At 46.1% G+C, this 12045-nt stretch overlaps 1 protein-coding gene across 1 annotated transcript in view; it reads right to left on the minus strand.

Annotated features, from left to right (window-relative positions):
* Window positions 1–11672, minus strand: part of LOC139404665 (semaphorin-3aa-like) — a 40424-nt gene extending 28752 nt beyond the window's left edge. The window contains exon 1 of the mRNA XM_071147270.1: window positions 11074–11672. Coding sequence (XP_071003371.1) covers window positions 11074–11182 — 109 coding nt within the window. The 5' untranslated portion in view covers window positions 11183–11672. The remainder of the gene's footprint in view (window positions 1–11073) is intronic.
* Window positions 11673–12045: the final 373 nt, after the last annotated feature.

The following is a 12045-nucleotide window of genomic DNA, read 5'->3' on the forward strand; positions in this document are numbered from 1 at the left end:
ATAGAGAGAGAGAAACCGAGAGGGGGAGAAACAGAGAAAGTGAGAGAAACTGAGAGAAAGTGAGAGAAACAGAGAGACAGAGAGAAAGTGAGAGAAAGTGAGAGGGGGAGAAGGACCATATGTGGAACCATTTGATTAGTTGGATTCTCCTCCTGACACTGGGAGTAGACCACAGAGAGTAGTTTAACCAGCCCATGACAACAGAAACGGTTCAACCCTTAAACCCCCCCGTGACTGCAGAAACGGTTCAACCCTTAAACCCCCCCGTGACTGCAGAAACGGTTCAACCCTTAAACCCCCCTTGACCGCAGAAACGGTTCAACCCCAAATCCCCCGTGACTGCAGAATGCCCACTCATGCCAGACTAAATGATCCTGTTACCCCAGGCGGGTCATTGTTGTCCCTTTTCTCAATTATGATGAAATCATGCACGCATGCACGCACGCACACACACACACACACACACACACACACACACACACACACACACACACACACACACACACACACACACACACACACACACACACACACAGGCAGGAAGTTGCAAAACCACACACAAACACAGCCACTAAGCTTTGCTGAAAGGGAAAGATTGGTGGATCATTAGACCCACTGATGGATTGGGTTTTGAAAGACAGCGGTGGTTGGTGAGGTCGTGTCTGTTGCCCTCCACTGTTAGTATGGTATGTCTTTAGTCAAGCATAATGTTCAACATTACTAAGGCTTACCAAAGAGTTAGAGATTACACCAAGAGTCTCACGCTCCAACAATGAACATATACACAAAAGGTTGACACAAGCACATAGACAGACTGACAGAGACAGAGGGACAAGACTGACAGAGAGACAGACTGACAGAGACAGAGGGACAGACTGATAGAGAGACAGACTGACAGAGACAGAAGGACAGACTGACAGAGAGACAGACTGACAGATAGACAGACTGACAGAGAGACAGACTGACAGAGACATAGGGACAGACTGACAGAGAGACAGACTGACAGAGAGACAGACTGACAGAGAGACAGACTGACAGACTGACAGAGAGACAGAGAGACAGACTGACAGAGAGACAGACTGACAGTGAGACAGACTGACAGTGAGACAGACTGACAGACTGACAGAGAGACAGAGAGACAGACTGACAGAGAGACGGACTGACAGAGAGACAGACTGACAGAGAGACAGACTGACAGAGAGACAGACTGACAGAGAGACAGGCGGATACACACACATCCACGCACACACACAGACAGACAAACAGAGACTTTTACACATGCACCACACATGCATCACACATGCACACCATAGAGACGTTAGCCTGGGTGAAACATGACCCTGGAGTGGCGCTCCTTGTGGCTGACTGATGAGCCTTAGCAGCTGGGTCTGATCCACACACACTGCTGCAATGCAATGTCCACTCAGTAACCAAACCCTCTATACATAAAACACAGGAGTCATCCCTGTCACACACTGGACCCAATGTCCTCACCGTAACCATAGTCAAAATGACAAGTATTCTATAAGGATGAACTTCCGCCGTACCATACTTAACTGTTAACTTATATACCCACGAGATACCCGGTCTCAGGGATAGCTAACTCTTTCGATCTCCACTGAGTTGCCTTACGTGTGGAATGATCTCCAATGCACTTTCATATTGGACGAATAGGTGCCTCTGTTTAGGACATTTCAGACGGCTGTTAGGGGACCTTTTTACTGAAGAATGTGTCTTTTCTGACTGTGTTTTGCTTTTCATGTATTATTGTGTATAATAATGTGTATTTTTTTGAATTTTACCCCTTTTTCTCCCCAATTTCGTAGTATCCAATTGTTGTAGTAGCTACTATCTTGTCTCATCGCTACAACTCCCGTACGGGCTCGGGAGAGACGAAGGTTGAAACTCCGATACACAACCAACCAAGCCGCTGATTCTTTAACACAGCACATCCAAATCGGAAGAAACACCGTGCACCTGGCCACCTTGGCTAGCGTACACTGCGCCCAGCCCGCCACAGGAGTCGCTGGTGCGCGATGAGACAAGGACACCCCTACCGACCAAGCCCTCCCTAACCCGGGCGACGCTAGGCCAATTGTGCGTCGCCCCACGGACCTCCCGGTCGCGGCCGGTTACGACAGAGCCTGGGCGCGAACCCAGGACTCTGATGGCACAGCTGGCGCTGCAGTACAGCGCCCTTAACCACTGCGCCACCCGGGAGGCCCAATAATGTGTATTTTAATGTGTATATTGTATTCTGATGTGATTTGTTGTGTATAATAATGTGTCTTTTAATGTGTATATTAGATTTTGATGTGTATTGCTGTATATAATGTGTATTTTATTATTATATTTTATTTTGATGTGATTTGTTATGTATAATAATGTGTATTTTAATGTGTATATTTTATTTTGATGTGATTTGTTATGTATAATAATGTGTATTTTAATGTGTATATTGTATTCTGGTGTGATTTGTTGTGTATAATAATGTGTATTTTAATGTGTATATTGTATTTTGGTGTGATTTGTTGTGTATAATAATGTGTATTTTAATGTGTATATTGTATGTTGATGTGTATTGTTGTGTATAATAATGTGTATTTTAATGTGTATATTGTATTTTGATGTGTATTGTTGTGTATAATAATGTGTATTTTAATGTGTATATTGTATTTTCAAGTGTATGGTTGTGTATAATAATGTGTATTTTGTATTTTGATGTGATTTGTTGTGTATAATAATGTGTATTTTAATGTGTATATTGTATTTTAATGTGTATATTGTATTCTGATGTGATTTTTTGTGTATAATAATGTGTATTTTAATGTGTATATTGTATTGTGGTGTGATTTGTTGTGTATAATGATGTGTATTTTAATGTGTATATTGTATTGTGGTGTGATTTGTTGTGTATAATAATGTTTATTTTAATGTGTATATTGTATTTTAATGTGTATATTGTATTTTAATGTGTATATTGTATTTTAATGTGTATATTGTATTTTAATGTGTGTATTGTATTCTGATGTGATTTGTTGTGTATAATGATGTGTATTTTAATGTGTATATTGTATTCTGATGTGATTTGTTGTGTATAATAATGTTTATTTTAATGTGTATATTGTATTTTGATGTGATTTGTTGTGCTAGATCGGTACGTCATCAGAAGAGACCTTGGTCTCAACATTGACTTCCTGTATAAAGAAAAGTGACATAAAAACACTCCAAACTCAGTCATCTTCTGTGTAGTTGACAATGAAAGTTGTCCATGGAATCTGCTTTGGGGATTGCATGCTCTGCCTCGGCTAAATAAACATATTGGGAGATGCACTGAACTTGACCAAAACTCATCAACACCAAACCACAGCTTGTGAATGTCAACGTAACTCTAAAGAGCACACGTTTCTCAACACAAATATGAAAACGTTCCATTCCAAATGAGGAACAGAACTGAAGTGGAAAAGTGCCTAAACACAAGCCACACATTGTGTCTGTGACATACAAGCATGTTAACCCTTGCAAGGCTACCGGCACAGACGTGTGCAGACCAGCAGGCTGGAGTGTTTATGGACATATTCAATCTCTCCCAGTCAGTTTTCTCCACGTTTTAACCCTAACGCCCCCCCCCCCCCCCCCCCCCCCGCGGACACCCCGAGGACACCCCGCGGACACGGACACCCCGCGGACACCCTGCGGACACCCCGCGGACACCCCGCGGACACCCCGAGGACACCCCGCGGACACCCCGAGGACACCCCGCGGACACCCCGAGGACACCCCGCGGACACCCCGCGGACACGGACACCCCGCGGACACCCCGCGGACACGGACACCCCGCGGACACCCCGCGGACAAATACCCGTAACATCCGTCAGTTTAAGCTAGAGATACACTTCCACATCTGCAGTGAAAGGTGACACAGCTAGAGCGGTGTTTGTCAGAGCATGAGACATCCTGAAAATCAGTCTTCTCACAAAATGGTCTGTAGTTAGATTATTTATCAACCCCCTACAAAAATGTCCATTAATTATAATCTACATAATATTTTACATTTCCTGTTGCTGCAGGATTAAGATACAACATCTGTAGCCCCGTCACAAATGTTCAAGCAACACTATAAAACAAGCTTGGGTCATTAAATGCTTTGATTAATGACTGTTTGTTCTCCAAAGCCATCATGTCATTGTGCAACCCTGTGTGTTATACACAAGCTGACTCATTCTGCAGTATACAAACTGGCCCACAGTAATGGGAGTTGCCCAGTGTTGTGGTCTGCTCAGAGTACTGACATTATTCTGCCTGGGATGGAATGGTTTGGGTTGGGGGGGGGGGGGGGGGGGGTATGCTGCTCTTTCCTGCTAACTAGGCTGACTGGGAGAGAAAGTAAACTGGAGGAGCCTGACTGAAAACTGTACTTAGGGGCTGCGGTATTGTGAGCTGCCTGAGAGCGACTGAACTGAGGGAGGAGGAGAGGAAGGAGAGACGGAGGAGAAGGCAGGCGTCTCAGGGGTCGGTCGGCGCGTTGGGAGCACACCTTATAATTATCCACATCCGCTCTGTCAGAGGAGACCCACAGAATGGACAGATCCACCAGAGAGAGAGAGAGAGAGAGAGAGAGAGAGAGAGAGAGAGAGAGAGAGAGAGGGGGAGAGCAAGAGAGAGGTCTCTGTGGAACTTGACGGGGGTTATTATGGGTTAGCTCTACTCCAGACTGCGTTGAGTTGGAGTGCGGTTCCATGCCGAGAGAGAGTGTCTATTTTGAATGGTTCCGAGTGAATTCCGATGGCGGGCTAGTCTCTTCCCTCTATTACAGTTCCACCCATCCGAAACAGGTCACTGCGGGACGACCGGGGTCTTCATTAAGAGGTCAAAGGGCCCAGTAATTACCCCAGAGGAAAGTAGTTATCAGGTTGTTTAACAAGCCTTTTAATATTCCCCCAAGCTCCGCGAGAGATGTGTGTCTTTTTTGCAATCACAATAGTTTTATGAGTCCCATCTCTCATGTTGCAATGGCTCATCTCACGTTCACTGTCTTGGTCTGTGTCTTGCATTCTCCCTCTCTCTCTCTCTCTCTCTCTCTCTCTCTCTCTCTCTCTCTCTCTCTCTCTCTCTCTCTCTCTCTCTCTCTCTCTCTCTCTCTATCTCTCTCTCTCTCTCTCTCTCTCTCTCTCTCTCTCTCTCTCTCTCTCCCTGTCTCTCACATTCTCTCCCCCTCTCTCTCTCTCTCTCTCTCTCTCTCTCTCTCTCTCTCTCTCTCTGTCTCTCTCTCTCTCCCCTCTCTCTCTCTCCCTCATTCTCTCTCTCACTCCCTCTATCTCTCTCATTCTCTCTCTCTCTCCCTCTCTCTCACATTCTCTCACATTCTCTCTCCCTCTCTCTCACATTCTCTCTCTGTCTCTCTCTCCTTCTCTCTCACATTATCTCTCCCTCTCTCTCACTTTCTCTCTCTCTCTCTCTCTCTCTCTTTCTTTCTTTCTTTCTTTCTTTCTTTCTTTCTCTCTCTCTGTTCACCCATGGCCATGTGGCTTTGCACGACACCAACTCCATCATCTAGTTTGCTGACGACACCACGGTTGTAGGCCTGATAACCAACAACGACGAGTCAGCCTATAGGGAGAAGGTAAGTGAAGTGGCATTGTGGTGCCAGGACAACAACCTCTCCCTCAACATCAGCAAAACAAAGGAGTTGATTGTTGACTTCAGGAAGCACAGGAGGGAACACGCCCGATCCACATCAATAGGACTTCAGTAGAGAGTCAGCAGTTTTAAGTTCCTTGGCATCTACATCACCGAGGACTTGACAAGGACCATTAACACCACTGCATCATCGAGAGCATCCTGACCGGTTGCATCCCAGCCTGGTAGAGGAATTGCTCCGTCCATGACTGTAAGGCCCTCCACTGGGGCCGTGTTCCCACTCATCCAGGACATCTAAAGAAACGGTGCCTGAGTAAGGCACGCAGCATCATCAAGGACCCCACACACACCCCAGCTTTGAGTTGTTCACTCTGTTACCAACAGGCTCAGAGACAGTTTCTATCTACAAGCCTTTAGACTGCTGAACCCTTGAACTGCACTGTCCACCTGTACTGACTCTCTGCACCTTATCACTCACTCACTCACTCACTCACTCACTCACTCACTCACTCACTCACTCACTCACTCACTCACTCACTCACTCACTCACACATCTACACCCATCACAACTGCTGCTACCAGACTCTTATTCACTATTTCTAATACTGCACAATTTAAAGACTTGCTCCCACATCCCCCCTTTATCTGATACATGTGTAAATATTGGACTATAAATTGTGCCTTCCTGTATAATACTTACGCTAAAATGTTTATTCTGTTCATATTTTTATATTTTATTGTTTCTTATTGGTGTTGCGTTGTCGAGGAGAAACCTGCAAGTAAGCTTTTTGTTAGACAGTGTATATGATGTGTATCCTGTATATACACTCTATATACAAAAGTATGTGGACACACCTTAAAATTACTGAATCCGGCTATTTCATTCACACCTGTTGCTGACAGGTGTATAAAATTGAGCACACAGCCATGCACTCTCCATAGACAAACATTGGCAGTAGAATGGCCGTATTCAAGAGCTCAAGAGCTCAGTGACTTTCAACGTGGCATTGTTATAGGATGCCACCTTTGCGAACAAGTCAGTTCGTCAAATTTCTGCCCTGTTCGAGCTGCCCCAGTCAACTGTTAGTGCTGTTATTGTGAAGTGGAAACATCTAGGAGCAACAGCGGCTCAGCCGCGAAGTGGTAGGCCACATAAGCTCACAGAACGGGACCGCCGAATGCTGAAGCACGTAAAAATCGTCTGACCTCGGTTGCAACACTCAGTACTGAGTTCCAAACTGCCTCTAGAAGCAACGTCAGCACAATAACTGTTCGTCGGGAGCTTCATGAAATGGGTTTCCATGGCTGAGCAGCCGCGCACAAGCCTAAGATGTGCAATACCAGGCGGAATAACGGTCTGGGGCTATTTTTCATGGTTTGGGCTAGGCCCTTTACTTCAAGTGAAGGGAAATCTTAACCCTACAGCATGCAATGACATTCTAGACAATTATGTGCTTCCGACTTTGTGGCAGTTTGGGGAAGGCCCTTTCCGGTTTCAGCATTGCAATGCCCCTGTGCAAAAGGTCCATACAGAAATGGTTTGTCGAGATCGGTTTGGAAGAACTTGACTGGCCTGCTCAGAGCCCTGACCTCAACCCCATCAAACAACTTTGGGATGAATTGGAAAGCAAACTGCGAGCAAGGACAAATCGTCCCCACAGCAATGTTCTAACATCTAGTGGAAAGCCTACCCAGAAGAGTGGAGGGGAGAGGACCAATTCCATATTAATGCCCATGATTTTGGAATGAGATGTTTGACGAGCATGCGTCCACTTACTTTTGGTCATGTAGTCTATGAATAATAAAACATGAAACTTGAATGTGTGTGCTTGTTGTAACCTGCAGGGGTCAGTGTTTCCCAGGTTGAATACTACTGGGATGACCGTAACACAGTACAGTACGTCCAGGTTGCACTGCTGTGTGAAAGACAATGCTGTAATAACCTATACCTTGATCTGCGTTAGAGCATAATCCATTAAATGACATTGAGCATTAGAATTCATATTTGGCTAACTGTGACTTGCTTTGTCTCATGATCCATTCAATGCTTGGGACTAGTTGCGGTCTATCGACAATCTAAGCGACGTTATTTAATAAACTATAAACGATTACCTTAACTTAGACTTAACTCCAGTTACTTGCGGGAGAGAAAAAAATGATTAACTCGGATCATTACTCTGGTCTTCTGAGGACAGATCCTTCACTGGGAATGTCTCCCTGACTGACCCCACAGGGAAATCATTCACGCTGGACTCGCTTCGCCAGCCTTCCCAGGAGAAAGGTCACTCAATGTGCTTTAGTTTTTCTGTTCTTATTTTCCTGCACAAACTGCTCATTCCGCATTTGTTTGACTGTCCTTCCCGGGGACACAAACTGCTGTCCTGCACTTGTCTGAATGTCCCTCCTTGGGGAAAGAGCTCTCGTCTCGCTGGATGATCCTTCTCCTGGGAAAATGTTTACTCTGTGCTCGTTTGACTGTCCTTCACTGGAGAACTCCTCCTCGTCGTTTATTTGACTTAATTGCTATGCCAGATTCACAGAGGGAGAGAGAATGAATGGTACAACACTTAACAACCAGTCTCTCTCCCGCCTAGTCTACTGTAAGTCTGCCAGCACCCTTCATTAAAGCAACGCTTCCCTCCCTCTCTCCCTCTTCCCTCTCTCCCTCTTCCCTCTCTCCCTCTTCCCTCTCTCCCTCTCTCCATTAGCCAACGTGTGGGTGTGAACAGAAAGGTTTCAGTCGACAGGCATCAAGAGAGCCATCCAACACCTGTGGACCCCTCTACCTCTGAGACGCACACATGTACACACACACACACACTCATGAGTATGAGCATACACAAGAGCACACACACACACTGCGCACAAACACACTGCGCACAAACACGCACACGCACACACACACAGACACGCACACACACTCGTCATCACATTCAGCCAGGTGTCTAATTATCTGTGTCTGTGTCAGATCTGACACATCCCACCCCGGCTGAATACACACATGCCACTTTCAGTCTGAAGAGGAAATCACTAGAGAGATGGTGTTGAGTCGTCACACACACCAAGCTGCAGCAAGAACGTTAAAGACAGACAGAAAGACAGCTTTGATGTGCTTTGGTTGGTCTGACTACACATTTCAATCACCCACTGTATACAATGCAGTTCAGCTTCGTATCACCTAATGACACCTTTCATCAATGACACATCTTTCCTCCCTTGTCAGACAGCAACATGGCGTCCTGTCAGAAAAACGAGTGGGGGAGATCAGAGAAGACCAGTATTGCTGTTCTAGTCAACTGACAGATGGCTCAATCTTGGGAACCGTTTTAACGAAGCGAAACACATTTTCCCATGATGCCTCTGGGCTATTCCTGGTGTAGATTGTTACCTCGGAAGGATGTGACGCGGTGGCGGCGCAGGTGGAGCTGAGTTTTACGGCGTTTTTTACAGCACACTACTTGACCCTTGACTGCACAGAGAAACATCTTCAACATAGTGCCCCCTAGAGACAGAGCAGGGTGTTACAGTACATTCCACTAATAAGAGCATCCTGAGTATACATCCTGTAGAGCCATATAACGGTAGCCCAGTGGTTAAGAGTGTTGGGCCAGTAACTGAAAAGTCACTGGTTTGAATCCCAGAGCCAACTGAGTGAACCATCTATTGATGTGCCCTTGTGCAAGGCACTTAACCCTAAGTGTGCCGGTATGTCGCTTTGTAAAAGAGCGTCTGCTAAATGTATACTTTGATTAACAAAACTGCTGATAAATGTGATTTATTCTCTGATTAAAAATAACATTATGTCAAGTTCATACAGGCCTTGCTGTGCACAAGTTAAATCTAAACTTCTCTCATTGGATTAAAAATTATGTGACACTCATTTCAAAGCAGTAACACCCCTCTAAACCAGAAGCACTCTTTTCCTCAACAACCTAACCTTATTCCCAGCCTGAGAAAAAAGGACAAATTGCCCATATTTGTAAATTTTAGGAATGTATATTTTTTTAAAGGAGGCGAAGAGAGAGAGAGAGGGGAGAGAGAGAGAAAAGGAGAGGGAGAGAAAACGGAGATACCACACAGCTCTCTAGCCGTGTACTTTTGGTCATGTTTTGGACAAGGAACCGCAACAGCTCGCCTCTCAGACGACCGACATTAAACGAAACGTCCCAAAATATGACAAAAATGTCTGTGGTTTATTTTAGTCCCGAGATGAAAGGTCTGCCATTACAAAGAGCTTGATTTAGTCTAGGGTGTGAGAGAGAAAGGAGAGAGCCGGCTCTGAGGTCTCTCCACAGTCTTCTACCTCAAAATAACACAGAGTGAAGGCAGAATAACATGTTGACTCGTCCGACAAAAGCTCACATGAGCACCGTATGAACGGTACCCAGCCAGATGTGTGACTGATGAGTGATACACTCACCTGGGTGTAGTCCATAGCGGACCTTATTCTACATCATAGAGACATCATGCCGGTCATGAATATTCTGTAGCGCTGTGCCCTGAACAACCCCCTGAATCCAGGGCATATCTTTTCCATATGCAGTATATCTGGTAAAACAGTAAGATGTGTGTGTGTGCATGCAGACCTTCTCCTAAGCAGAAGCAGAAGTACTTGTTGACTTTGGAGAATAGCTGGTAAATCGATTTTGGGGTTAATGAGAACTAGGGAGACCGGATTAACCCCTCAAAGTGTGTGTGTACAGAATTTGCATGTCCGTTCGTGTCTATGCGTACATTGTGTGTGTGTGTGTGTGTGTGTGTGTGTGTGTGTGTGTGTGTGTGTGTGTGTGTGTGTGTGTGTGTGTGTGTGTGTGTGTGTGTGTATTTATGTGTTTCACGGCAGTGCAGCGGTAGTTCTGAAGGGGACAGTGGAAGGGGAAAATAAATGCGAGGGCCAATACATACATTTAACCAAGCCCCCTGTCCGCATATGGAAACAATCTGACCATAAGGAGAATACAATCTAAGGCTAAGGAGAAAGCATTATTCTAAGTGGGAGAGAGAGAAATAAAGAGAGAGGGGAAGCAGGAGAGCGAGAGAGGGAGAGAGAGAGAGAGAGAGAGAGAGAGAGAGAGAGAGAGAGAGAGAGAGATATAAATAAAGAGAGAGGCGAAGCAGAGAGAGAGAGAGAGAGAGAGAGAGAGAGAGAGAGAGAGAGAGAGAGAGAGGGAGAGAGAGAGAGAAAAAAGAATTAGAGAGAAATTGATAAAACGTAGATAGATGAGCAGACAGAGAGGAAGATACACTGAAGAGTGAGAGGCAAAGAAAGAAAAAAAGAAAGAAAGAAAGGAGAGAGTGCACACAAAGAGGAAGAGTAACTCAGACAGCACACATCATTTCTCCTGGAGCCATGCTGGCGGCTATGGCAGAACCAGAGAAAGAACCAGAGAAAGAACCAGGGAGGCAGGGGGCAGAGAGAACATTCACACTTACCCCTGTAGGAGAGCTTTAACCTGGGGACGCTGTGCTTGGGCTCCCCCTGCCCCGGCACCACCGCCCCGCAGAACAGCAGCAACAGTACAATCCCAGGTAGGTAATCCATGGTGCTGGAGCGCTGGCCTCCAGCCCAAGGGGGGCACACACCCCACACTTGCCCAGAGAAGAGTGTCTCCCAGCCGGGTATGCAGAGACCTAGCAGTCCCTCCCTTCCCTTCCTCCTCTTGCAGCTAGAGAAGATCCACAAACCCAGGAGGGGGTTTCAAGCAGGGGGGATACAATCCTTGGTTTCAATCCCGATTCAGAGCACCGATTTGGGGGAATTTCAGCAGCGCAAGGGGGTATCACATGGCTCCCTGTGTGGAGGTCCGGGGTGGTAAACCCTCTGTGCTGTTCATATGTCCCCCTGGTAAGGGTAGGGTGATGGGGGTCCGGTGGGAAGTGTGAGGCTCGAGCTGGTTGAGGAAGAATTCTGATTGAAATATTGAAGAGGTATCCAGCAGAGATACTGCTAATATAGATCTCTCTTCTGCTCTGCTCTCCTCTCTTCTCTTCAGTCTCTCTCTCTCTCCGCAGTCACTCACTACTAGCCTCCAATCCTGTCCACGGCTCCGCCAGACAGAGAGGGAGAGAGAGAGAGAGCTACACCATCCACAGGAGGGGAGGGAGAGCAGCTGAGCGAGAGAGAGGGGGAGTGTGTATGAGAGAGAGGGGGGAGGGAGTGAACTGAGCAACGTTGAAGTACTGTGAAATAGAAGAGAATCCTGTGCACATGGTTCCGTCTTCCTCTATTCTCTCTCTTCTGTTTTTCTTTCCTTCCGCAGTCCCTGGTCAGCCCCAGCACCCTTACTCTAGAGGTGTGACACATTAACAGACTCACACATGCTTACCCTCTTCTCTACCCCATGCAGTTATAGACAAACTGCATAGCATGCAACTCAGCAGGTAATCTCTGGTCAAGCCTGGTTT

The sequence above is a fragment of the Oncorhynchus clarkii genome, unplaced genomic scaffold, assembly GCF_045791955.1.
Source record: "Oncorhynchus clarkii lewisi isolate Uvic-CL-2024 unplaced genomic scaffold, UVic_Ocla_1.0 unplaced_contig_2416_pilon_pilon, whole genome shotgun sequence".
Lineage (NCBI taxonomy): Eukaryota > Metazoa > Chordata > Actinopteri > Salmoniformes > Salmonidae > Oncorhynchus > Oncorhynchus clarkii.